At 67.2% G+C, this 26,894-nt stretch overlaps 3 protein-coding genes across 16 annotated transcripts in view; 1 reads left to right on the plus strand and 2 right to left on the minus strand.

Annotated features, from left to right (window-relative positions):
* Positions 1-10,679, minus strand: part of SNED1 (sushi, nidogen and EGF like domains 1) — an 81,738-nt gene extending 71,059 nt beyond the window's left edge. For 5 of the 10 annotated variants that reach the window (XR_011994094.1, XR_011994092.1, XR_011994093.1 and 2 more), the window contains exon 1: positions 10,427-10,678. Coding sequence is in view for 7 of the 10 variants with exons in the window: in XM_072718935.1 (XP_072575036.1) it covers positions 10,427-10,639 (213 nt within the window). In the remaining 3 variants the exon portion in view is untranslated. Of the gene's footprint in view, positions 1-10,426 lie in introns of all 10 variants that reach the window. The other 5 variants (XM_072718930.1, XM_025987707.2, XM_072718932.1 and 2 more) reach the window with 3 other exon arrangements.
* Positions 1-24,860, plus strand: part of MTERF4 (mitochondrial transcription termination factor 4) — a 102,284-nt gene extending 77,424 nt beyond the window's left edge. Inside the window, exon 4 of one of the 2 annotated variants that reach the window (XM_072718939.1) lies at positions 24,336-24,860. In XM_072718939.1, coding sequence (XP_072575040.1) covers positions 24,336-24,566 — 231 coding nt within the window. In that variant the 3' untranslated portion in view covers positions 24,567-24,860. Of the gene's footprint in view, positions 1-1,611; positions 5,509-24,335 lie in introns of those variants that run through there. The other variant, XM_072718943.1, reaches the window with a different exon arrangement.
* The window catches only part of CROCC2 (ciliary rootlet coiled-coil, rootletin family member 2), a 60,322-nt gene continuing 48,443 nt past the window's right edge, over positions 15,016-26,894 (minus strand). For 3 of the 4 annotated variants that reach the window (XM_072718926.1, XM_072718927.1, XM_072718925.1), the window contains exons 28-29: positions 21,934-22,071; positions 15,016-16,504 (exon numbers count right to left, since the gene is read on the minus strand). In XM_072718926.1, the coding sequence (XP_072575027.1) occupies positions 16,418-16,504; positions 21,934-22,071 (225 nt within the window). In that variant the 3' untranslated portion in view covers positions 15,016-16,417. The remainder of the gene's footprint in view (positions 16,505-21,933; positions 22,072-26,894) is intronic. The other variant, XM_072718928.1, reaches the window with a different exon arrangement.

A 26,894-nucleotide genomic window follows, 5' to 3' on the forward strand; every position in this document is an offset into this window, starting at 1 on the left:
CCGTGCCAAGAAGGCGGGCCTCTGTCTGCTTTCCTGGGCCACATCTCGGGGCGGTGTTTGCAGAGATCAGCCTCGGGAGATGCAGTGCTGTGTCCCTGCGGACAGAGGGCAGGCTTCCCCACGCTCCGTGTTTCTTGGCCATGACACAAGCCCACGCGGGGGGTGGGTGCCCTCTGCAGCCCCGGGGGACGTGGGGAGCGAGGGGAACCCGTGCAGATGGCTGGGGTCTCCGGCCAGCACCCCCAAATCCATAACAGGCTAACATGAGTCAGTGACGAGGGTACAGCCAATCCCCGACTTCCACAGTTTCATGGTAACAACCTTGAAATTGTACATAAAATGGAAATTTTCCTAGGAAAACACAATTTGCCAAACGTGAGGAGAGTTAGAGAATCTATTTTTTACATAATTATCAAGGACACTGAACCGGCACCAACTCCCCCAGGGACACTCTAGCTCCAGATGGCACTTCCAGTGAGTTCCAGCAAACATGCGAGGAACAACTCCAGAAATACTTCAGCCCTTCTGGCTGCAAGAGTCCATTTCATGAGACTGGCACCACCGCGGTTCCCAAGTCAACAAGGCCCGTACGTGCACCAACAGCAGGCCAGTCTCACTGACGCAGCAAGTTGCCAAAATCTTCAATAAATTGGCAAACTGAACCCAGCAATACATAAATAGGCTAAACAGTTCATCACTACCAAGCTGCATTTTTTTGAAGATTTATTTACTTATTTTAGAGACAGAATGAGAGAGAGAGAGAGAGAGCGTGCGAGCACGAATGGGGGGAGGGGCAGAGCGCCACGCTGAGGGTGGACCCCACTGTGGGACTCAATCTCCTGACCCTGAGACCAAGACCTGCTGAAACGAAGAGTTGGGTGCTTAACCGACTGAGCCACCCAAGCACCCCCACGTTGCATTTTTGTTAGGCATACCAGCTAGGCTTTACATTAGAAAACCAGGTAATGTAATTAATTTAAACAATCAATTTAACAGATTAAGGGAGAAAGATCACACGGTCATCTTCCTAGGTGTAGACACGGCATTTAATACAAGTCAGCATCCACTTGTGATAAAGACTCTCAGGATGCTGGGAATCTAACGGAACACCCTGGATCTGATAAAGGGTGTCCTCAACAGAAACGAGAACAAACACTGTGTTCGATGGTGAAATAGGGAAATTTCTTTTTGAGATTGGGAATAGGATAAGGATCCTGCCAACACCATTTCCACTGGACAATGCAGCAGAGACCTGAGCCAACACAGCAAGGCAAAGAAAAAAAAATGAATCAAGAAGTAAAAAGATTAGGCAGGGAGGAAGAGGAACACAGCTGCTGTGAGCTGTGTACAATATGAACGTGGATGTAGAAAATCGGAAAGAATCCCCAGATAATTTAGTAAAACTAATAAGAGGCTCCGTTCGGTTGTTACATATAAAATCAGAAACTGTAAAAAATCAACCGTGATTCTGCATGCCAGCAATAAGCAGAAATAAAGACACCATTTACAACAGTATAAAAACACCAAGTCCTTAAGAACAAATTTAACAAAAGATGCACAAGTCTTCTCTGTAACCAATTCTAAAGATTTAATTTTTTTTTTTAATTTCAGAGAGAGAAGAGCTAGAGAGAGAGGGAGCACAAGATGGGGGAGCAGCAGAGGCAGAGGGAGAAGCAGGCTCCCCGCTGGGCCGGGAGCCCAGGTCCCCGGATTCATGACTGGAGCCGAAGGCAGACGCTCAGCCCCCGAGCCGCCCGGGCGCCCTCTGATCAATTCTAAACCTTGACTGAAAACACTAAAGACATAAAAAAAAAAATGCAAGAAAGAAAGAAAACACCAAGGACAACCTGAACAAATACAGAAGCACATGTTCCTGGATTGCGGGACTCGGTGTTGCAAAGATGCCCGCGCCCCCCTTGCATCCGTATACTCAACGCAGCCTCAAAAAAAAAAAAAAATCCCAACCGGTACGTGAGTGTCTGCAACTCGATAAACCGATTCCAAATCTTACACGAAAATGCAACACCAAGAATGTCGGAGACCCTCTCTCGAAGAGCAAGACAGATGGAAGTGCTGTGACAAACACGGGAGCTCCCAGGGCACCGAGGTCACAGAGGTCACAGAGGTCACAGAGCCGGCAGCCCCCGTCCCCCCCGCCCCCGCCACGCAGGACACTCGTTAGGCGGCAGGGGCGCTGTGGAGCCGCGCTCTGGCTTCCTAGGACAGGTCCTGGGCCTTCCACCTGCGCCCCACGCAGGGCCCAGCTCCAGGCGTGTTCCACGCTCGTGAGTGACGAAAGTACTCAGCAGTAACAATGTTGGAGGAAATAGTCCTGATTTTCAGGGAGTGACTTTTTTTTTTAAGATTTTATTTATTTATTCATGGGAGCCATAGAGAGAGCGAGGCAGAGACGCAGGCAGAGGGAGAAGCAGCTCCCTGCAGGGAGCCCGATGCAGGATTTGATCCCAGGACCCTGGGGTCACGGCCTGAGCCGAAGGTAGACGCTCAACCGCTGAGCCATCCGGGAGTCCCTTGGGGGGTGGTTTTTTAAAATAAGTCTAGCCAGGGGCAGCCCCCGTGGCGCAGCGGTTTAGCACCGCCTGCAGCCTGGGGTGTGATCCTGGAGACCCGGGATCGAATCCCACGTCGGGCTCCCTGCATGGAGCCTGCTTCTCCCTCTGCCTGTGTCTCTGCCTCTCTCTCTCTCTCTGCCTCTATGAATAAATAAATAAATAAATAAATAAATAAATAAATAAATAAATCTTTAAAAAAAATAAATAAGTCTAACCATAAAAAACAGAGACCGCACACACACCCTGTTACACTGAAATCGGGAACGTGTGTTGGCCCAAAGGTGCCGGTCAGGAGGGTGCAGGAAGGCACAGAACGGGGACGGAAATTTACAGGGCTTGTGACCTGGGTGTGCCACACGCTCCCACAGACCCCCAGGAAGAGGGTCAGTGTAGACAAGAGGGGAATCCAGTGCAGGGCCAACGCGAGCTGTGTTCGGCCTCGTCGATAAAGGAGGAGGTTAGAACCACGGTAGCACGCCCGGAGGCCGCCACCAGGACAGGTGGAGCCCACGGCCAACGGTCTCGCTCCGTACGAACGTGCACTCGCGCGTGCCCAGGTCCACATTCCAGAATTTTCATAAGCAGCATCGTTAAGATCAGCCTTAAGCTAGGAACTCCAGATGCCCGCCACAGCCAAGCGGATGCACGACTGTGGCCTCCTCACATAGTCACACAGCGAGGACGAACCGAGGCGCTGCGGCAGACGCGGGTGGGCGGCCCCGAGCACGGTTTGGAGCCGGGAGGCGGGTGCCAGGGGACGGACCCCGTGTGCTGCCATCCGACGGAGTTTGCAAACGACCCTCCTCGGGGTGCATGCTGAGGGGCGGTGCAGGCGGCCGAGGGTGTCAGCACGAGGGCCTCGGGGGCACCGAGACTGGTGTAACCCGGGGGGCCACCGAGACTTGCACCGCATTTGTCCCTTTGCCTTGGGTGGGCTGGGCCGAGGCGCGGGGGGGGGGCACCTGCGGTGGGAGCGGCCTGCCCTGCCCTCCCTGCACCCCCGAGCTGCCCCCACTGCGCTCCTGCACACAGACCAGAGTCCGCCTCCTGCTTTGAAGTCCGGCCCAGGTGGGCGGCGTGTGCAGAGGCCTCCGGCCTGCCCCGCCGGCTCTGCTGCCCTGCCCGGCCCGGGCCGCGGGCCTGGAGCCCAGGGGTGCAGGAAGGAGGCAGAACAAGCCGGCCTTGTTTCGCTGCCAGGGCGGGGCAGGCCCGGAGCACGGCGAGGAGGCGGCGGCCCGGGCGGAGCAGGCGGGCTGGCAGGCGCTCTCACCTGGCCGGCCGCTGGGCTTCCTTCAGCCGGATGCGAGCATCTGCACGTCCCGTGCGGCTTGGGGGAGCGGCAGGCTGGCCCGAGGGTTGGGCGCCCCGACCCAGAGCGGGGAGCTGGGGCGCGGGATCGTCGGGGCGGCCCTGTGCTCCCCGCACCAGGATCCCTCTCCTCCTTCGGGCCGGGACAGCCGCCACTTCCTGCGAGATACTGTCACTGTTCATTTTCCTACGTGCGGCAAGTAGCACTTTATGAAACATGCGACGCGGACGTGGGAATGAGGAGGAAGGATGAGACCCGGAGTCCCCGTCAGAGGCCCCCCATGACCGGAACGTCCTAGCTGAGCGACGGAGGTTTAATCCCCAACTGGGACTAACACAAGTGGGGCCCCACCTGCGCGCTGTTGGCCCCGACCTCCCTGCCCGTGGCCTGGGTGTTTGCTGGGCCTGGAGCAGCCCCCTGTGCCCGCCGGCTGGCCCTGGGGACCTGAGGCCAGCGTGGGGGACCCGCCAGGGAGAGCCCAGCGCAGGGAGGAAGGAGGGGCAGCTTGTGCCGATTCGCAGGCCTGTGGCCGGGCCCCTCCCCGCGGGCTCCCCAGCCGGGCCTGGGGGTCCATCAGCCTCTCCCACGCAGGTGCTGCCTCTCCGTGTCCAGGCACCCGCCGGACAAGGCTGCCCCCGGTGTCCCCGCCCCGGGTGGGACTGGCTCACAGGCCGCCTCGTGAGGCCCGGGTGCTGGACGGAACCGGCTGCAGGGGTGGGTGGCCGGCAGCTGCGGCCTCCACGCCCTGCCTGCACCCCGCTCCCCGTGGGCGCCGGAGGCCTGCGGTCAGTCGGCGGAGGGCGTGCTCAGTGCTGAGCGGCTGGTGGGCCTCGGGGAGGCCCCGAAGCCACACGCAGCAGGAGCTGCGGTGACCCTGGGAACTGCGGGGGGGCCCTGGGGTGCAGGGGGAGGGGCACAGGCCCGTGTGCGTGTGTGCTCGTGTGGGAGTGTATGTGTGTGAGGGTGCGCGTGTATGATTGTCCACGTATGTGTGTACCAGTGTGTGCGCACGAGTGTATGCAGGCAGGGGTGCGCGAGCGTGCGTGTGTGATGAGTGTGTGTGTGTGCACGGGTATGAGGGTGTGGAGGTGATGAGGGTGCGCATGACGGTGCCTGTATGTATGTGTGTGAGCATGTGCGAGCGTGTGACGCTGTCTGAGGCCCTGGGGTACGGACGCGCTGTGCGGGCGGTGTGCGGGCTGGCCAGAGGGCGCCCCGTTTTCCTGCGTGGCCAGGCGGCCCCCACGGGCCAGGAGCAGCGCGGAGGGACGGCGGAGGGACAGCGCTGGTGGCATTTCCGACTTGGAGAAAACCGGGAAAGAGCGGAAATGTCCCGGAGGGTCTGTCAGGGGCAGTGTCCGGCGGCAGCGCGTGACGTGTGTCTGCGGGTCCCCGAGCCGGGCGCCCGAGGGCGCGCCCTGCCACCCTGGCCGGTGGAGGTGGGGGGGGGCGGGCCTGGGGGGACCCCGCGGCCACGGCACCCCAGCTCTGCAAACAGCACATCCGAGCGGGCGGGGCCTCGGTTCCTGCTTTGACTCCTCTGCCAAGAATAAAACAATAAAGCCCCTGAGGCCTTTTATAAGCTTGTTTTGAAAAATGTAGGCATGTTTTTTATTTCCTGGCAGCTTTCTGGGTAATTAGGATTCCTCCCACGGCCCGGTGGGGGGCTGGAGTGGGCGGCGGGGCTCCCGGGCCAGGTCGGCTGGGCCCTGGGGAGCTGGGAAGGGGGGAGGCTGGCCCTGGGCTGAGAGCGGGGAGGGAGCCGGTGGGGCAGGCCTCAGGAAGCGGCCTGGGGCGGGAGGACGGGAGGGAGGACGGAGGACAGCAGATGGGGGCAGGGAGCCGCCGCAGGGCCATCCTGGGGGCACAGAGGGGGCTTAGCCCCCTGGGCTGCGGGCGGGAAGGCGGGCTAGTGCTGGCCGAGCCCCCAGGCCCCAGGCTGGCCGCCCCCGTGCCCCCTCAGCCCTGCTCCCCGCGGCCACCCCTGGGACTGCTGCCTCCGGGTCTGGCACCTGTGCCTATGCGCCCTGTCCCTCCTGCTGTCCCCTCCGCCCTCCCCGTGTGCACGGTGGCCCCTGCCTCCCCTCCCCGGCTCCCCGCAGGCCCCGGCCCTGCCTCCCTATGGGACATAGCCCCCCACCCCAGCCCAGCCCCCCGCCCCTCAGACAGAGGCGCCTCTCAGCCTCGCTGCATCCCTGCAGCCACCGTGGGGTCCGCTGCCACCCACAGCGGGAGAGGCCCCCGATGCGAGCCCGCCCACCACGACGCCCAGACCCTCCCTTCCGGGGGCCGCAGTGGCCCCTCTGGGACCCCAGCCCCTACCCCAGGGTCCGTCCCCAGCACGCCTGCCCGCTGCCTGTGCCCAGGCCTCCAAGGCCCTGAGGACGCCCCCGGCTCCCGCGTAGCCCCCACCCGCTCACTGCCCCTCGGCGCAGAGGGCCTGGGCTCAGGGGCCCAAGGGGGGCCAGTGCCGCTCTCGCTCCTCCCACCCGCGCCGCCTGCACCGACTCCAGGACCTGCTGACCCCGGGGCTGGGGACCCCCGACCGCACTCCCAGCTCCGCGGCCTCCTGTCCAGCCCCCGCCTCACCCCCATCAGCCCTCGGACCACAGGGATGCCTCATGTGGCCCGGAAGCCAGGAGCACCTGTGTCTGGGGCCCCACTGGGGTGGCTGGTCCCAGCCAGCCCAGTACCCGTAAATGGGGGGCAGGGTCAGGAAGGGCTGGGCCACCCATGGGTGGGAGGGCAGGTCAGTGGGTGCCCCCAGGAGAGGCAGCACTGCCCAGGTGGAGCCCTGGACGGGTACCAGCGTCACCTGGTGAAAATGCTGATTCCGGGGCCTGTGCAGGCCTTTGGCCTCAGATCCCCTGGGAGGGCCCAAGGGTCTACATCTCTCCCATGCCCCCAGGGGACCCGGCAGCAGCCCTGGGGGCCCCCCGGTTCTGGACGGCTGCTGGGGGATCTTCACCCAGGTGCCAGTGATGATGCCCTTTGGGGTGGCAGGGGGCAGTGGGGGGCGTGGGGGACAGCAGGGGGTAGTAGGGGGCAGTGGGGGGCAGTGAGGGGCAACAAGGGGCAGTGAGGTGCAGCAGGGGTCAGCGAGGGGCAGCAGGGGGCGAGGAGCAGGGGGCAGCGGGGGGCAGCGAGGGGCAGCAGGGGGCAATGACGAGCAGCGGAGGGCAGAGGGGGCAGTGAGGGGCAGCAGGAGGCGATGGGCAGCAGGGGTCAGCAAGGGGCAGTGGGGGGCAGAGGGGGCAGCAAGGGGCAGCACAGGTCAGCAAGGGGCAGCAGGGGTCAGCGAGGGGCAGCGGGGGGCAGCGGGGTGCAGCAGGGGGCAGTGATGGGCAGTGGGGGGCACGTCCCTTCAGAACGAGTCAGGCCACCTGGAGGAATGTATCGTGGGGAAGGGACAGGACGGGAGACCGTGTGGAGGCGCGGCCGGGGCGCCCCTGTGCCAGAGCCCCAGTGATTCATGGGAGACGCTGAAGCCACCCGCTCCGTGGACATCGACGGAGTGACCGCTCTGAATGATGACGCGGCCGCGGGACGGGATCCTGTCCCTCAGGGCAGTGACCTCGGACGGGAATCGGGCCTTGCTTGGTGGCAGCCCCAGGTGGTGGCAGGAGCCTGCCGGGCCTGTGCGACACGAGTGTCAGGAGGGGCTGGAGGCGCCTGTGTCCTGCGGTGGGGTCGGGGACGCGTCACCGCAGTGAGCGGGACGGGACGAGGCCGCAGCGCCCGGGAGCGGAGGCCCCCTGGAGGCTGGGGGCCCGGGGACAAAACAGCCATGATTCATGTTGGGAGGTGGGGATCTCACGTAGCGTCTGCACCGGGCGGGGGGAGCCGGTGGGCGGTGCCCCCCGTGACCTGGGCCCACACCAGGGGTCGGCACCCACCCCAATGATTCACCGGCCGCAGTCCACACACGGCTGCCTGGGCTGGGGGCGCCGCTCACCGCCGCCCCGACCTGCTACGGAGGGGCTGGGGAGGTCCCAGGTGGCCTCCGGGGGGCCAGGTGCCATCCCACCAGGAAGACGTTCGGGCAGTGTCTCTGCTGCGACGCCGCCGCCCGGGCGGCTGGAGGGCCAGAGCGCAGCCGGCCGTGTCCTCCTGCCCCAGCCTGTCGCACCCCTGCGCGGATCTGCCCGGGGCGCGCCCTCCCCTCTGGCGGACTGGCGGCCTCCGCAGTGTCTCCCGAGCCGGCGGACGGCGAGGGGCAGACTGGACCCCCCCACCGGCAAGGACACGCTGTTGGAGGCGCACAGGGCCCAGGTGATGGCACGAGGCTGGCGTGGTGCTCGCCGCTCCCCGCGCCCCTCGGTAGCACGGGCTCGCTGCTGACTTCCCCAGGGTCCCCCTGTCCCCCCTTTATCTGATGGAGTAAAACCTATTACTAGTAACCATTCTTCTAACGCTGGGATTGTCCCACTGTGGCCAGAGGGCCCTGCTGGTGGCCTCGGCGGCCTCCGGGCACGTCTGACTCTGGCATGTGGTTGATGTCCGGGTTCCGTGTGCACTTTTCCCACCAGGGTTCATGTCATCCCGAAGAGCCCTCGTCCCTTCCAGGGAGACTTTTGGCAACCAGGTCTGAGCACTCGGGGTGCCTGTTGCCACGGGGCCTCCCAGCCAGGAAGCACGTACGCTGCGCACGCACACACGCACAGGTGCCACGTCACAAGACACAGATGCCTACACACGCACCGTGAGTTCATACTGACGCGTCCACAGGCGGGAGGCGGACACCGAACAAGGAAACAACCAGGTGGGGTCGGGGGCTGCCCAGGAGACCTGCATGTGTGGGGAAGACCCCCGGGAGCAGGAACAGCAAGTGCTACCACCGAGCGTGGCCCGTGTGCGTGGCGGGGGCCGAGCCACCCACCTCAGGGCCGGGGGCCCGCAGGGGCTGAGGGAGACGGGAGTCTCCTTCACGCTTGGCAGGGCTCCGTCCGCCGCCCTACGGACAGGCTCGAGGGGATGAAGGCCAGAGGGGGGGCACCCGCAGGCATCCAGATGCGCGGGGACAGTGGCCGCGGCCGGGACTGTGGCCGTGCCAGGCTGGGAAGTGGGAGGTGTTGCCCAGGCCCCGACAATGAGGGGACGAGGGAAAGGAGGGGGCATCAGAGGGGGATGGTGGGTCCAGGGAGGCAGCAGGCCTTGGGTTTGAGATGCGACGGTAAGGAGGCAGCTGCACACGGTGGCCCAAAGGCCCTGAATCTGCATTCCGAGCCTCAGTTTCCCCATCGGCCCTCTGGTGGTCCAGGCGCAGGCCCCGGGTGGGCACGGGAGGCCCTGGCCAGGCCACGCGCTTTGGGACAAACACCGTCCTTCTGTGCCCGGCTGTAATCATCTCCCGGCCCCTCCGAGGAGTCCGGCCCTGCCCCCGGAGCCCCACTGTCTCGCCCTCAGGGAGAAGGCGCAGCGCGCCCGCCGCGTCCACACGGCAAGTGTTTTTCCAACGTTCTCTTTGTTTCAGGAAAAAGCTCTTAGGGAGATATATGTTGTGGTAGCGGCCGTCGTGTTCGTCTCCGATGACACTATCTGTTTTCCTAGCAGCCCTTTCCACGTGAGAGCCGTTTCTCCCGGTGGTTTGGCAACAGTACACGTTTGCGGTCAGCCCATTAAAGAGGGTCAAGCGTCTTAACAATATTTTCACCTGTGACTTTGATGGGAAGGCTGGGCCTGGCCCAGATGCGTACGGAACGCTGTGGCGGCGGCGGTCCCTTACGACGGTGCCAACCGGGCTGTGCCATTTCTAGGACACGTGGGCCTGCTGTGGCCTCCGCGGACCCCGCGCGCAGCTCTGGGCTGTCCCCCACGTGCTGTGGGAAGCCGGTCCCGCCCGGCCCAGGGGCCCTTCAGCAGGGCACTGGTGTCCGCCCAGCATAGCCGGACCCGATGCTGCTGCCAAGGTGCGGGAGCCGCTCCGCACAGGCGTGGGGACAGTAGCTACTGGGCTGTGCAGCGGCCCTGGTGGAGGGAGCACACGGTGTCGGCGGAGGCCACTCGGTGCTGAGGGAGGGCGTCCGGCGCCTGCAGCGGTGCCGGTGGCCTGGGAGGTGGGGGGACACACTGGTGGTGGCAGGAGGCAGCTGAGGGAGCAGGTGGCAGCGTGGGGGGGCAGGGGCACATGTAGGAGTGGCCGGGAGGTGTTGAGGACGGCAGAGGTCGGTTGGGGCCATGGTGCTGCGGGAACTGGAGGCGCCATGGGGCCGACCCACCCGGGCTCCGGCCTGCGCGCGGGGACATGGGTGCCCGTGCCCAGGCCCTCCCCCGCTAGGTGCAGGGCACTGAGGGCACCTTCCCACCCGCTCCCTCCGCCCGTGGCCCGGGGTCGCAGGTGGTGGCCGCACACAGACCGGCCCGGCGGCTGCTGCGTCCCGAGGCCCAGGCTCCCGGCCCGGGGGAAGGGGCCGGGGAGAGGCGAGGGCCGCCGCCAGCTGCCCCACCCCCAGGGCTGGTCTGCAGAGACGCCGCGGGGCCCCGGCCGCCCCCGGGGAAGCGGTGTCCTCAGCCCGCCCTGCCCGGCCCGGCCGCGGCTACTCACGTAGAGGCCCGAGTGCTCGGCGCCGAAGAAGGGGAAGGGCAGCGAGAGCGGCCGCAGCCCCGAGCCGCCGTCGTCCTGCTTCGGGGTCACCGCGTCGCCGCGCCCCGCGCCGAAGGCGTAGAAGTCGCCCAGGGCCACCGCGCCCCGCGCCCCGCGCGCCCCGAGCCCCAGGGCCGCGGCCACGAGCAGCGTCCAGGCGGCGCCGCGCAGCATCGCGGGGAGGGCGGCCCGAGGGGGCCGAGCGGGGCCGAGCGGGCCGGGAGCGCGGCGGGCGGCGGGGCTGGGCGCGGGCGGGCGCGGGCGGGCGCGGGCGGGCGCGGGGCTGGGCGCGGGGCTGGGCGCGCTGGGGCCGCCGCTCGGCCGAGGAAGGCGCCGGGCGGGACCGCGCTCAGGCCAGCCCCGCCCCGGGCCCGCGGCTTAAGTAGGCGGCCGGGGCGGGGCGGGGCCGGGCGGGGCGGGGCGGGGCGGGGCGGGGCGGGGCCATGCAAATGAGCCGCCCTTAAAGCGCCAGGCCCCGCGGGAGGGGCCCCGGCGAGGCGAGCGCAGCGCGCGGGCGTCCTGCGGGGGGACCGTCCCCCTCCCCGGGTCCCCGGCCGACCTCGCCCGGCGGCCGCACAGGGGGCGACCTGCTCCCGCCGCGGCGCCGAGACCGACCGAGGAAGCCTGACACGTGGGCCTGGGCCGCCGGGGGGGGGGGGGGGGGGGGGGGCGCCTGCGCTCAGCAGCTCCGCAGGCGCCCAGGGCCACCCCGCCCCGAGCCCCGAGCCGCTGCACACTTGCCCGGGCCCCGGGTGAGGCTCCCATCGCTGTGAGGACCCCCGCCGGGGGAGGGCTCAGGACACCACGCAGGGGGAGCCCCTGGGGACCTTTCCGGGTGGGTTCCGGGCCCCAAGGGAACCTCATGGCCAGGGAATGTCCCGCGGACTCCGGGGAACACCGGTCCACGTGGGCCTGCGCTAGCCATGGGCGCCCCAGATGCCGAGTCCCCAGCTTGGGCCCATCCAGCTCTTCCCCTGCCTCTGGGCCCCGGGACCGCACACCCTGTTCTGAGTGTCGCCCCTCGGGCTCAGGGCAGGGCCCTCAGCCAACCTCCCCACGCTCCACTCTCCGGCCGGAGCTGCTGTCAGGGGAGCATGACCACAGGCCAAGCCTGGAGCCCCCGAGGACGGTGCCAGCGCTACCACCGGGGCTCTGGGTGTGGCTGCCTCTGTGTGTCTACGACGTCCTCAGTGAGCCGTTAGCCCAGAGCATTAAGTGTGTTTTTGAAGAAATGATGGAAAGGCCGTTTGACTTTGTGTGTTACACGTTTGCACAGATTCCTCCAGGCTAGTGCCAGGGCAGAGCCAGAGCTTAAGGAGGCAGCCGCTGTTGGGGCCGACCTCACGCTCCACCACCCCCAGAGCAAGCCCCCCTGAACTCTCCGGATCCACCGTGCTCGGCTGCAACAGGGCCAGCCCGGGGCCAGGTTCCTGTCTCGGGGACCTCCCAGGACAGCAGGACAACCGCACCGCGGTTCCACTGAAGGACGAGAAAGGTCAAAGCCTCCCACCTGTGGAGGAAAGAAGTCAGAGAGGACATGTAATTGCCGAGGTCGTGCTGGGAGCAGAATCCCAGCCTGACGGGGCTCCCGGGGCTCTCGGCAGGAAGCTGGGAGGAAGGGCACGTTCCCACTTGCTCACATTCACACATGCATGCACACTCTCACATTTCCACATGCATATTACACGTGGACACAGCACGTGCTCACTCACGTGTGCAGCTCACACACACATGCTCCCAGACACAACACACGCAGACATTGCCACATGCGCCTCTTCGGCTCCTTCTCCTGAGCACGTGCATCAGGGGATCCTAGTAAAGGTCCGGGTCTGGGCTGGGCTTTGGGTCCACCTGGGGGCTCATCGGGAGCAGGGCTGCCCCAGAGCCCAGCATGCTCGTGGGCACACAGTGGTGCCCAGTACGTGCACCCACGGAGGGCCTGCTTCTACAGACATGCTGGGACTGGTTGGCCTACACGGCAGGACCCAACCAGGCCACCCAAGGGAATCCCCTGGGCGGCTTTGTGACAGGCTCAGGCCCGGGTCTGGCCCAGAGAGCAGGTGCTCATGGGGTTAGGCTGGAGCCAGCCGCGGGCAGACGCTTGGGTCTCGGCCCCCAGCGGGGCCGAGCTTACCTAGGGCCGCGCCTGGCTGCCTGCTTGCAGCCTCCACCCCGGGCCGGTTAGGACCTGGTCTGGGAGATGGGGGGTTAACGTGAGGCCCCACCACTGTGGGCATTACATTTCAAAAAAAAAAAAAAAACGCAAAACAAAACAACCCCCCCCCCTCCAACTCCACAGGCAAAAAAGAGGCAGAAAAAAAAATATTTTTTTTTCAGGTGCTAAAAATATTATCAGGAAATACTTTTCAGCAATGTGCCGTTTTAGGTTCCCCTCTGGACTCAAGGGCGCCTTTGTCTCTGCCACAGAAAGTCCACATTTATCAAAACCAAAATCGTTTTATCAAGCAGGCTCATGTTCTGCGGCCGGGAAATCTGAGCCTCCCCAACAGGCCTGTGACATTTTAGTTTAGGGCTTGAGTACGTGTGCAGTTTAGGTGGGGGAGCCCCGGGGCCGACCCCAGGATACCCCGGGACGTGGGGCTCCATTCAGGGCAAGGGGGGAGTGCTGTCCCCCCACAACACACCTGGCCTGGCGGGCTTGTCCCTGCAGGGCTGGGGCAGGGTGGCCTGAGGGCTCCGAGTGGGGCTGCTCGCGGCCGGCCGGCCCTCCGCAACCTTCTCCAGAGGCAGCTGGATGAGCATAGCCCCCCCCCCCCCCCCCCCCCCGCCAGCAGCTGGTTCTTCCATGGATGTGAACCCGGAAGCCCCTGCCCCAGGTAACCCGCCCCCCACCGCTGCGGGCGAGGTAGGAGGTTATGGGGCCCGGAGGGGCAGGGTGGGTGCAGCTCTTGCAGAAGCCCACCCTGCCTGGTTATTACCAGGTGGGGCTGCGTGGGGTCCTGGCACAGCTGGTCCCCTGGGCAGGGACGGGAACCCCCAGCTCAGGGCACACTCCTAGGGAATGGACAGTCCGTGGGTGCTGGGCCCACTCGGCTCTCCCCGTGCCTGCGGCCCCCGCGGCCCATGGACCCCGGAACCCCATGAGGGCACCTCTCTTGGTCTTAGGGAGACGGTGGGATTGGGGCTCAACGTTTGCTCCCTGGGATGTTCGCTGCTGCTTTAGTTCTTAAAAAACAGGAATTAGAGAAACACTGAGCTGGGGAATTGGCCGGGAGAGGCCAAAACTGGTCACAGGTTTGGGGCTCTCTCCCTCTGGGTGGTGGGAGGCCCCGCCCACGGCCCTCGGGCAGCCCCACGTGTACCCCCCACCCCCACCGCGCCCGGGCAAAGATCCCGCTTCCCGACGCTTCCACGCGCCCCCCGGCCTCTCAGAGGGCGCCTCGGTGGCCCAGGGCCTGTCCGTGCGCTGGGAGGCTCGGCAGCCGAGGAAGTCACGCTTCTGTGGCATTTGTAATGACGTGGGGCAAACCTAGGAGGAAAACGTCGCGGAGAGAGTCTTTAAAGCGAGTGTTCAAGGTAGGCCAGACGCGGGCATCCCCCCACCAGGGGCCGGCCCGTGCGGGAAGGAGGTGCTCGGGCCTACGCTGGGATCTGCAGTGCTTTGCTTTTTGTACGTGTTCGCTGTCGTTAAACTTTTTATTTGCAGGGATTTGAAAAACGTTAATGTGTTAGAAGCCCCGGTTCCAGCGGCCCCTCGGTCCTGCGGCCCTGGGAGGCCAGGGTGCTGCGGGGGCGGGGCCGGGCCCTCGGGCCGCCTTCCCCCGCCCTGCCTGGTGTGCAGCGTGGGCACCGCCACCCTCCCTGGGCTCTGGCGGGCCCCCTGCTCCCCCACATGCGCCCCACCCGCGCGTGGACACCACAGCGGCCAGGCCCTGGGATGAGCACTGGTGACGGTGGTCCGACCGGCAGTACCCGCAGAGGACTCTCCGTGCCCCTCCGGGGTGGGGTGGCCCATGGTGCGGGGAACCGGGCCTAGGGGCCTGTCCAGGGTTGCAGGGCTGCGGGGGGCGGGGCTAGGGTCCTCCAAGGCCGCGCACCCGGGACCGCTGCTGGGCCAGGCCGGGCCTCAGGCCGGGTGGCCGGGGAGACGCCCTGAGGCTCCGGGGACCAATGCGCGGCCTGGCCCCCTGCAGGCTGTCCTCCCTGGCCCTCACCCCGGACGCTGGGGGGTGCTGTGCATGGGGACAGGAGACGCCCAGCAGGGCTCCAGCCCCCAGGCACCAGCCCATCTCTGTGCTGCGGTCACCGGGACGCCGCTGGCCACCTGGGCGTGGGGCCTCTGGGCTTGCCTCGGACCTCTTGCTGACAGCCCTGCGGCCTTGGTCCAGAAGCAGGACCTCGGGAGGCCCCGTCGCCCCCTCACCTGCCACAGGTGCCCCAGGAGCTGTTGGCAGAACAGCCAGGCCCCACCCGGTGCCTCGGGATGGTCGGTGCCCTGCGGGAGGTGCTTAAGGAAACACCAATTTATTTCCTTTAGGAAGATCTTTCCTGAGAACATGACTTTATGCTGAATAAGTAAAGACAGCGTCTCCGACGTGGGTTGAACTATTTATTAAAACGCACAGACCCGGAGGCCTCAGGTGTGCACACGAAGCGGGGACACCCCCACCGCCCGGGAGTGTGCGACTCGGGCTCTGGGGCCTTTCATTCTAACACCGACGAGCCCGAGCCCTTTCAGCCACGGGCGCTTATCAGGTGGCTCTTCGGGCTGGGAGCTCCGGGCCCAGAGATGTGACGGGTGAGGCAGCAGCGGGTGCCGTGGGCACGCGGAGGGGAGGGCGCCCACACGGACCCCCGCCTCCGGCTCCCGTCCTTTCCCGCGCCACCGCCGCCCGGGGCATTCTGCTGGGGGAGGGGGTGAGTGCTCCCCGGTGCCCTGCTGTCCCCACTGACAGGTGCATGCCCCGGGGCAGACGCCACCAACACCCCCTTGGCTGCAGCAGCCACTGTTAGCGGGTCACCTGCTCCTCCCCTCGGAGCCCGAGCTGGACTCAGGATCCTCAACCCAGCCGCCAGCGGTGGGCAGAGCTGAGAGGCACAAGGAAGCCTGTGGCCACCTCCTTGGGGCGCCGCGACCGTCCACTTGCAGCCCGCGGCCCCTCGGTCGCTGCATTGGAGCAGAAGCAGCTCCGACGGCCTGGGTGCGTCCGGGGGCAGGGGACGGTGATGGCACGGTCGGGCCTGCTCCCAGCTGGGCTCCGGGGGCTCCGGGGGCTCCCAGGGCAGCCAGCCCCACGCACACGGGAAGCCACGGGCCGCCCGGCGCCCCACGGACCCTAACGTGCCACTTGCAAAACAAGAGAGGCCATTTGGGGCGGAAACAAGTCACTGCGCCCGGTGCTGACGGAGAAGGAGGGACACCGCGGCGGGTGATGCCCGTGCAGGGGCCAAGAGGGCTGCCCGGGCTCCACGGCCACCAGGACTTTCCCAGAGTTCAAGGCTGGAAACGTGGGAGTTCGGTAGCAGCTCGGGTTCGCAGGCGGCGCTTCCCGTGGCCAGTGAGTCACGGGGACTCACTTCTGAGTCATTTCCAGCCACCTGCCGCCGGGACGGGCCTGCAGTTCCTGGATACGAGGGTCCGCGGCCTCTGGGCGCAGGGGAGCGGCGGCTGCGCCTCGCAGGACATTGTGTTTTTGGCTCCAGTCGGTGGAAATACTTTCCACGTGCTTCCCCGTGTTTATAGAGCTGAGGGCATGGAATGCAGCCCGTGGCCACGGAAGCCGGCCTGCTGGGGCCTGGCCACCGGCTCTGGGGCGCCGCACGCCAGTGTCCCCAGCCGCCGGGCCAGCGAGGTGTCCGGGCCCCCAGCAGCCCCCATGGAACCGCAGGGCACCGCAGACACGGGGCCCCTGGAGGGGAGCTGGCGCCCTGGCTGGGGACGCTGGGTGGGCAGGCCGCCCGGGGCGGGGCGCGGGGTGACTGCAGCGGGGCTCACTTTCTGGCCCGGGAGGCCTGGCCGGGCTGAGCCTGTGGCCGCCGAGGCGCCTCCTGGTCCAGCTGTTTCTTCAGACCGGCCACCTGGGGACAGAGCAGGGGCTCAGGGGGCGGCAGGCCCGGCGGTCACCCCCCAGGCACGCGGCTGTGCGGCCCCTGTGGCCCCCGAGGACGGGTGGCCTGTGAGGGACAGAAACACGAGGCGGGCGACGGGCTCCGCAGCTGCGGCAGGGCGGGCAGGGCGGGCAGGGTGCCGCTCCCCGCGGGGACGCCGCCGCGCACGCGGGCCCCAGGCACGGCCTTCCACGCAGGCTCGCGTGCGCTCCGCAAGCTAGGAAAACACGTGCTCATAGGCTGGGCAGACGCGGCTTGGTGGGTGAGGGACACTGATGGGGGGGTGATGTGACACTGGGTGGCCCTTGACCTCTCCGGGTCCCACTTGCCGCCGCTGTAGAACGAGGGTTTCGGCCAGGTGGCCCCAGGTCTCTGAGGGGCCGGAGCCCGGGGCTCAGCCCAGCAGGTGTGTGTGTGGGGGGGGGGGGCGGGCAGGGGGCAGGGCAGGTGCACGCCACGGCCACGTCCGCCACCCCAAGGGCAGCACAGGGACAGTGCTCCCACTGCCTCATGACACGCAGTGACCGCTGCCCTCTGCCCAGGACCAGTCCCCACTGCTAAGGGCAGGGCGTCGGGGGCACAGGGAGGGTGGTGGCCTGTCCCAGAACCCTCACTGCGCCCCTCAGTGAGCGCTGGGGGCCCACAGGGCGGCCGTGCTGGGACCCCGCTGCTGGAGGCTGCTGCTCCCCTGGCCCCACCCCTCCGTCTGCTGGGACACTGAGGTCCGGGCCCCCTTTGCTCCTCCAGGACCTTCACCCGCCGCTGGTGATGCTGCTTGGGCTCCGGGGCCGGTCCCGTGGAGGGGGGCAGCGAGCTCGCAGAGCCCCCCTGTGCCGGCTGCACCGGGACCTGGGCACCCACTGCTGCCGCCTGCCCGCCTGCCGCTCGGAGTCCCGGGGCGGGAGTCCAGCCCTCCCCCTGGGGCCACCTGTCCGTCCTCCAGCTCCCCGCCCGCCCCAGCGCCCGCTGAGCCCACCCGGGGGGGTTGCTCACACTTCAGCGCCGGGGCCTCGTCGGGCCTGGACTCCCCCCTCGGGGCCTGAGAGCCCCTTTACTCCTAGCTCCTGCTCTGCTGCCCGGAGCTGCTGCTGGCCCCCCGGCGCCTCTCGCCCTCTGCTCTTCCTGGCGTCTCCGAGTGTGCAGGGTCTGGCCGCCCACAGAGGGGGCACGGGGCACCCCGGAGCGGCCCGCAGGCCTGCCTGGCCCCAGCTCCCTTGGAGGGAAGGCCAGGAGGGCCGCGTAGGGCCCTGGGTCCCGGGGCGGTGAGAGCCCGGCAGGCCCGTCGTCGGGGCTGTCTCCTCCTCTGTCCAGCCCGTCCCTGCCGTCTGCGTGTGCACGTTCGTGGGGGGGTGTGCGGGAGCCTTCGGGGACCCACTCGGGGCCTGGGGAGCATGAAGCTCCACCGCCCGGGGGGGCCTACAGCTGTGGTCCTGCCGCAGGGCCTTGTCCACGTCCCGGCCCCTGGCCCGGCCCTGGCCCCGTCCTTCCCCAGCTTCTCCTGCTCCGTCTGCGAGAGCCCAGATGGCGGGGGCTCCTTTTGTCCCTCGTGGGGGGTCCCTTCTGGGGGGAGGACCTGACGCCCCAGGTCATGCCTGCGGGTGCCTGACGTGCACGGTGCCCTCCGGGGAGTCCCTGGTCCCCCTCAGGGCCTTGTCCCTGGACAAGTCTCGAGGGCATCGAGCCCCCTAGAGCACCCCCCAGCAGCCCTCCCGCCTGCTGCCCTGGCTCTCGGCCCCGGGGCAGGACCCGGCGAGGCTGGCTCTGTCCTGTCCCTGGCGGTGGCGCGCTCAGTGACAGCAGGCTAGCGTGACAAAAACAAGGACTCCTTCTTCAGTGTGAGAAAAAGAGTCCACGTCCCCTGAAAAAGGAAGTCCTGTTTCTTTAAAACTCCAGCTACGCTCCTGGAAGTGCACGTTAAACAGAGAAGAGAAAAGTGAAATCCAAAATAAATAAACGGCCACGTCCGGGTTTCCCCTCCTGAGACACCAATAAAGGGTTTATGGGTTTGGGGGCCCCTCGCAGCTGACCTCCTGGAACTCATTAGCTGTTCCCCCCCCCCCCCCCACCCGCCCGACCTGGGCCGCAGGGGCCCGCAGCTGGCACGGCTGCCCCGGGCAGTGCCACTGAGGCCCGGCCAGCGCCCCCCGGAGCCGCCACGGACGCCTCGGCCCCTGTCAGCGTGGGCGCCCTTCGGGGGAAGCAGGATTCCTGTGACCTCGGGGGTCGGCGACCCTCCTCCCTGGGAGGGCAGGTGGCCCTGCAGGGACAAGCTGGCCACTGGCTTTCAGGGACCGTCCTGACCTGCCGGCCTCTGTGCCTACGCCCCAACCCCGACCCCAACCTGTTCCTAGGGTCTCTGCCCCCACTGCCCCCCCCCCACTGACCTGGTCACTCCCCTCCGGAGAACCTGCTTGTCCCCGAGTCCACGTCAGCTGGACGGTGTGTGTCTGGTGGCCTGGGCCTGCCCCAGGACAGATGTTGACGCGCGCTTGGGGACACAGAGGGGCAGACACTCTCCCGGAGGCTCCAGGCTCAGCAGTGCCCTTGCCTGGTGGGGCCTCACCACTCTCCTGGGGTGCGTTGGTCAGTCCTTGTCGGAGAGGGGCAGAGGCTGGGACGGAGGCTGGGGCGGAGGCTGGAGGCCGGCTGGGGCACGGGGAGACCTGGGGGGCTCGGCTACTCTCAGGGGACCTGGCTGCCCCTGGTTGTGCGTCTTGCTCCGGACACGGCACCGCCCGTCCCGCCTGCTCTGCCCTCCCCGCTGCTGACCGCGGGCTGCGCCGGCGCCTCCGTCCTCCCAAGTGTGAGCTCTGGGCACCCGTCGCCCGCCGCTCACCCCCGGCGACGATGGGGCGCTGAGGCCAAGCCTGGCCCTCGTGGCGCCCTGACCCTCGCCTGCGAGCCAGCCCCGCCTAAGGCGCTCTGGGCAGGTGTCGGTGAGCAGGGGGAGCGGAGGCGAGCTGGGGGGGCCTGGGTCTGCGGCGCCCCGAGAGGCCCTGGCTGGACGCTGCTGCCATGACGGCTGCGAGCGACCAACACCCTCCGTTCTGGGGCTGCTCCCTTCAGGCGGGGGGGGGGGAGCATGTTGGCACACCTCGCACACCTCGTGCACGCCGCACATCTGCACGCCTGCACACCCTGCACACCCCGCATACCCACACACCCCACTTACCCGCACACCTCTGCACACCTCGTACACCCTGCACACCTTGCACACCTGCACACCCGCACACCTCTGCACACCCTGCACACCTTGCACACCCCACACAGCTCACACACCTCTGCACACCTCATATACCCTGCACAGCCCACACAGCTCACACACCTCTGCACACCTCCACCCACCTCTTACACCGAGCACATCTTGCACACCTCTACCCACCTCGCACACCTCTGCCCACTTCACACTCTTCTATACATCTCGCCCACCTCCACCCACCCTGCACACCCCTCACACCCTGCACACCTCCCCCCCGCGCACATCTCCACCCACCTCACACACTGTGCACACCTTGCACACCTCTGCAGGCCCGCGCTGCGGTGGGAGGGGCTGCAGCCCTGTGCAGACACCTGTGCTGACCGGCAGGTCTGGTCCCTGGGCCCCTCTGTGTCTGTGCCCGCACACGGCGTTGGCCCTGCTCTAGGGGACAGGCGGTGAGGGTCTTCGCCCAGACGGGGCACAGGCGTGCTCACTGAGGTTCCTGGTCACGGCCGCCAGGCGCCAGGGCGGCAGGACACACCCATCTCCTCGTCCTAGTGAAGCCTGGGAAGGCCACCCTACTCTGGGGACTGCGGCTGAGGCCTCAGCAACCGGGACTCCTGCTTGCCCACGTTGTAAGGGGGTCACTGAGCTGGAAGGGTCAGGTGCCTCGGACGCTGGGTCACGAGCCCAGCAAAGCTGCCCCCAAACTGTTCTGTTGCCCGATTCCCCCATATTCCCTGCTCGAGTCCGTGTCCCGCCGGAACCGCGTGCCCACAGCCTGGCTGGTGCCTGCCACACACCCAGTCCCCTCCCCGTTCCTGCAGGGCCCAGGCGGCACATCCGGGACCAGGGAGCGGCCCGCAGGGCCATGTGCGGGGAGGCCCCGCTGCCCACAGACTCCCACCGCTGGGCCCACAGAGCCCTAAGTGGGCGTGGGGCCTGTTCCGGGGGCCCTTTTCCCTTCTCTGGGCCCCAGAAGATGCTCTGGCCGCCCCACCCCCAGGTCAACCCGGGCAGCTTCACTTTGGCGTGTTTCCTCCGCGGAGACCACATCCACTCACACCTGGGGAGTGTGCCCCGTGAGCCACTGGCCGGTGGGCGCCTGGGCTGGGCCCTGCCCCTGGGCCTTTCCCCATGTGTCCGGGCGGCTCACTGTCCTGCCCTGGCCCCCCGGTCGCTGCCGGCCTCCGGGTCCCACTCCTGCCTGCTGTGGAGACCTCTGGGGTGGAAGCCCAGCTCCCCCTTGGTGACTGTGCCCCCCTGAGCTACCCTGTCACCCATTCCAGTGTGGGGGGCACTCCCTGAGCCGCGGGCATCTCCAGCCAGAGGATCCGGGGTTCCAGGGGTAGGCGGGTGCCAGGCCACCCAGCTGCGGGGGGCTGTGGCTCACACACCGGGGACAGAGCGGGGCCTTTGCTGTGACCCGTGGTGCCCCCCCAAGGACAGCAAAGGAGCGGGTGTCTGTAGGGTCCCCCACCTGCGCTGGCGGCCCTGGGCTTGGAGAGGGCCGGACAGGTGCGGAGCTGCCCCCCCTCCTGCCACCTGCAGCTCACAGGTCGACCCCCATGGGATGCAGCCGGCCTGGCCCCAACCGCCCCCTTCAGCCGCGGCCCCGCCCCCACGAGTGCGGCCCCGCCCCTGCAACAGAGGCCCCGCCCCTGTAGCCGTGACCACGCCCCCTACCACCGCCCACGCAGCAACGGCCCCGCCCCTTCCCCCGCCTCTGCAGCCGCGGCCCCGCCCATGCAGCCGTGACCACGCCCTTTACCCCGCCCATGCCGCCTAGGCCCCGCCCCTTCCCCCGCCCCTGCACAGTGACCACGCCCCTTCCCGCCCCTGCAGCCGTGACCACGCCCTTTACCCCGCCCATGCCGCCTAGGCCCCGCCCCTTCCCCGCCCCTGCAGCCGCGGCCCCGCCCCCCCACGCGTGCAGCCCCTTGAGCTCCCCCTGCAGGCCCGCCCGCGCTCGGCGCCCGCTCCCCTGCCCACGCGCTCACCGCCCTGCCGAGGGGAGGCGGCTGCCCGGCCTCCCGGCTCTCCCGGCTGAGCTGCGTGTCCACAGCCGACCCCATGTCGTAGGGTGTCGGGCTCCCTCCCGCCTCAGTTTCCCCGTCGGTCCGCTGGCGGCCGGATGGCGTCTGGGAGGCTCCAGGTGCGACACCTGCCCGGCTGCGGGGGGCGCCCCTCCCCCCCTCACCTGCCGCGAGGGCTCCGAGGGCTCCGGTGCGCCCTCCAGCCGGGCCGCCTGCTCCTGCGGCCCCTTCCCGCGCCGGGCCCGGCCCTGGCTGTGCCTCCGGCTCTCACCCAGCGCCCTGTGCAGCGCGTCCAGTTGCTCCTAGGGAGGAAGACATGGGGTCTCCTGGGAGCACGGCCTGGGGGTGCTGGGGGCAGGGCCTGGGGTGCAGGACCCCGAGAGGCCCCGCCTGGGGGCTCTGCGCTGGCCGGGCTGGCCTCCGTCCCCCTGGGATGAGCCTGTAGAGCTCAGGCCCGTGCCCCCTCTCTCGAGCTGCCGCCTCTGAGGTCCACCACCTGTGCCCCTGCCAGGCTCGTCCCACCGCCGCGGCCCAGCAGCCTGCGTCCCAGGGCACTGCTCCCTGCCCCACGGGCACCCGGACACCCCAGGCTCAAACAGCGCGGGCCCTCCTCCCCCCACACCCGCTCACCCACCCGTGACCGTTCTTGGCCCTGTTGCTTCAGCCTGCCCCGGCCGTGGTCAATGGCTCGGGCACCCGTGGCCCTCCCTTTCCCGTCCCCAGACATGCTCCACGGGGTGGCCCGACCGCACGCCCCAGTCTGCGTGTTGAATTGTGCCGTTCACCTGAGGCTGCAGTGGCTCTCGGCCGCCACCTCCTCTGAGCCCCTGCCCTGCTCACTCTCCAGCCTCTAGCAGCTCCTTGCTCAGGGCGCTGCCCCCTGTCCTCTCGGCCCTGGGGCCATCCTCCCTGTCACCCCGGGCTCTGATCCCCCCCCCAGGACAACGGCGCCTGCTGGGTCCCCTGGGTCCTGGAGCGCACACCGTGGGCCTGGGGAAGTCTGATGAGCAAACACGCACACACAAGCCTGTAAGAGTCCACCTAGGAACTCGCAGCCCTGCCCCTGAGCGTTTGGTGGGAAGTGGTCAGTGTCTTCCTGGAAAACCAGGGATCACACCTGCTGGTGCTTAGATGGCTGAGTGGGAAGGCGGAGCTGGGGTGCTGGGGGGCCCCCCTGGAGCCCGTGGTAGCTCGGGCTCAAGCGGGCAAAGTGGAAGAACACGAGTGGGAATTTGGAGACAGTGTGGGGGGCCGTGTGGGGGCCGGGGAGCTGGTGGTGGCCTCTCCGCTGGGTGGTCCAGGACCTGCTGACCAAGATAGGAGGGTGGGCAGGGGGGCGCAGGCCCAGAGTTCCGTCTTGAGGGGCTGGATGTGGGGGACAGTGTCACAGAGCCCCCAATGGCCAGGGCGGAGGGAGAGACAGGTCCAGGTCCAGTGGATGCTACAGCAGAGGGCAGAGGACGAGGCGGCTGTTCAGGAGGACCGAAGGCTGGCCGAGGGCTGACCCCTCCGTGCAGTGCCCCAAGAGGCCGGCACACCCAGACCCCAAAGGGACCCTCTGGATGTGACAAGTGCTGCTGATGAAGTTTGCACCTTTGCGGGGGGGGGGGGGGGGGGGGGGGCGGCTCTTCCCAAGAGCCGGGCTGCGGGAGGGGTGGGGAGGGTACAAGAGGGAGGCCCGAAGCCATGGGTTCCCCCGATGACCACACGGGTTCCAGCCCTCGGGGGCCCATCTGGACCACAAGCACAGCATTCGCAGCAGTGGTGTCCCGTCCGTCTGTCACTCGGCCGTGACAAATGCTGGGGTGCACGGGCCCCGCCGACGGGGGAGGCCACTTCGGAGCAGGGAGAGGACTGAGCCCCTGGCGAGGGGCCGGTGGGCAGAGCCGGGACGGGCTTCCTCGTCTGGTGCTCTCGGACTTTAGAAGCGGACAGTGGGGACAAAAGCCGCAAGGTTTCGCCCTTCCCTGCAAGTTCGGAAACCACCATTTTCTGTTCGTGCACATCTCCAGGAGAAAAGCAGAGGTTTCCTTCAAATATGGCTTAAATATTTCACGGTATTTTAGAGGCCCAGGGCACTTACGTGAAGCATTAGGCTCCTCTCGTAATGACTCAGCTTTTACGGAATTCACACTAACCGGCTTCATCGGACGGCGCGCCCTCTGCCAGCGTCACCCAGTGCGCCTCCGAGGTAGTGTCCTCTGCGTCGCCACGGTTCGGAGCCCGGAGGCCGTGCGAGACGTGGGCCGGGCCAGTCGGCCTTGCATACCCGGTTCCTCCTGCGGGTCCATGTGGCGGCGGGAAGGCGCCAACTCCAGCCCCACGCGGGGCCTGCGCTCCGGGGGCCTCGGGCCGGTCCCGGGAGAGACCCCAGTGGGCAGCGCTCAGACGTCGGGGACCCGGAGCTCGGCCGGGAGCCCGGGGCCGGGGCTCACCCAGACCCTCGCACGCCGCTCGCGTCCACTCGCCCCAGCGCCCCCTTCGGCCGGGCTCGCCTTATCATCAGCCTCGCTGCTGCTTTTCAAAATTTCCGCTAAAGGCCTCCAACGTCTCTCCTTCTCTGTAGACTCGGCAACCAGCTCGCCCGCTTCCCTCCACACCGTCCATTAAAAATAGACGAAACCCAAACGGGAGAGCCCAGCAACCAACAACCAACCTGCGAGGAGCCAGGAGCATAGACACATCCCCCCGGAAGCTGCTCGGAAGGTCCTGGCTGTCCCCGAGCCTCACCCCGTCCCCACTAAGACTGGATGCAGCAACCAGAGAGGCACAAACCGGTCGCCGTTCTTCTCAGTAACCCTCGCGTTAGGAAATAAAAAACGAAAGTCCTTGAAAACTGGTAAAAAAAAAAAATTCACGTTGGAAATCCGTGGTGCACACACCGAGCCCCCAGTAGGGAAAATGGGGTCACACCGAGCCCTCTATTGAGAGAGGACACCCGGACGTAAGTCCATGGCTTGTTCAGTTTAAGAAACGAGGGCGGGAGCCCGGTGGCTGAGTCGGGGAGGCGTCTGCCTGGGGCTCAGGCCGTGACCGCGGGGGGCCTGCTTCTCCCTCTGCCTCTGCGCCCCCGCTCGAGCCCACTCGCTCTGACAAATGAATAAAAGGAATCTTTTTTTTTTTTTTAAAGGAATGAGGGAAATCACAACAACAACAAAGGAGGATATTAATATAACCCGAAAGGAGTCATCGTGGGCGAAGACGACGGGAGAGATAAAGCTGGTTCTTTGAAAAGACCAATAAACCAGGCGAATTGTCAGGTCGGGCTCAGAGAAAGCGACAGATCTGCAGCGCCGAGACCAGGTAGGGCCCCGGGCGGGAAGAAGAGAGGGTCTCAGGAAGAAAACGGTCCCAACCACAGGTGGGACGACAGGCGCGATGGAAACGCGCGGCGGGGCGGCCCCGGCGATGCCTCTAACCGTGCAGGACGGAGGGCCCAGCTGCCGGCTGCCCACGGGGGGAGGCAAGCCTGGCGCCCGGCGGGAGGCGGTGTCCACGGGCGGGCCCCTCTCGCCCGGGGCCGTGGCCTGGCCCTGACCGCCCGCTGCCCCTCCGGCTGTGGGCCCGCGCCCCCTCACTCCGGGCCGCCCGCTGCCCCCTGCCCGCAGGACCCCGAGCGGCGTGGGGCGCGTGTCCTGACGTCCGGGCCCCTTCCGCGTTGTTGATCCTCCGGATTCCCAGGGGGCCCTGGAAACAGGGAGGGATTTGCTCTCGAACAAGAATCTCACTGTTTGCATAGCACAGCCTACCATTTAATTAGAAAAATATGTTTTTAATTAAGTTTCTCTTGACAAACGCATTCAACGGTTCACGTGAAACGGGGGGAGAACCCGGCGCACGAAAGTGAAAGCGCTCGTGTCCCCGCAGACCCGGCTCGGCCTGCGCGGGGGCCCGGCGCCTGACCTGGGCGCGGGGAGGCCGGCCCTGGGCCCTCGGGGCCTGCCGTGCGTGGGGGTGCCCCTCCCAGGCGCCCACCTCCATGCCCCGGGGCACAGAAATCGGGAAAACGTCCTCGGGCTGGAGACCAGAGACTCGGGGGGTTCGCGCGACACGGAGGCAGACGGACCCGCGGCCGCAGGACGGAAGTACCAGAATTCTCGCCGCGGCTGGACGCGCTGCCCATAGATCTGAGCACCTGCGCTTGCCCACTGGCGGCCGATTCCGAGTCCCGGGGAATGTGGGCTCAGCACGGGTGGCGAGGTGTGACCAGCGTCCCCGGGTGTGGGGCCCCAGGGGCACTGACTCAGCCGGGGCTGCAGGGGGTAAGGGACTCCGGCACCTCACGGAGCCCCAGCCGCCCCGCGGGCAGGTGCCGCACACGAGGAGGGGGCGCCACGCAGCCCAGCCGGCCCGAGGACGGAGCCTGCGCCCTCCCCGCGGAGGACAGGAGAGCTCGGGTCGCTCCCTGCCACCTCCGCTGCCCTGCGGGGCCCCCACAGCCCGCACGACCCCCGTGACCCCCATGACCCCCAGGGTCCCCACAGCCCTCAGGGTCCCCACAGCCCCCACGGCCCCCACGACTCCCACAGCCCCCATGGTCCCCACGGCCCCCAGGGGTCCCCTTTCTGTCTTTCAGTTCCAGCTGGAAGCATCTGGACAGGGACACGTGAAGCCCCAGGGGGTCCTCTCCACTCCCGGCTCCGAGCAAGACCAGACCCCTTCTTTGAGGCCGAGCAGAGGAGAGAGATCCCGACAGTCACAGCCAGCGGTGGCGCAAGAGACAGTTGACCCGGGATCAGATCTGAGGGTCCCGAATGGGAAGAGAACGGAGTGGTTGGAAGAGGTGTCAGAGGCTGCTCCGCGCCCGCTCAGGAAGGGGCCCCGGGCGGGGAGCCGGAGCGGGACCAACCGAGACTGGGGACGCGAGGACCGACCCGGCGTGGAGACGGGGATTCGATGACGCGCGGCCCTGGACGGAGCCGGCGAGAAGGCGGGAGACCGCGGGGCAAGGAGGACGGGCGACCGGAGGGCAGGGCTGGGCTGCCCGAATTTCAGGACCAAAGGATGGGAAGTGCGGGGAGAAGGGGCGTTTTTACGTGGAAATGACGAGCATCGGCTCAAGACAGATTCGGTTCCGTGAGCCGACGGGGCTGCAGGCACAGGTACAGTCGCAGAGGAGACACCC

This window comes from Vulpes vulpes, chromosome 9 (genome assembly GCF_048418805.1).
Source record: "Vulpes vulpes isolate BD-2025 chromosome 9, VulVul3, whole genome shotgun sequence".
NCBI lineage: Eukaryota > Metazoa > Chordata > Mammalia > Carnivora > Canidae > Vulpes > Vulpes vulpes.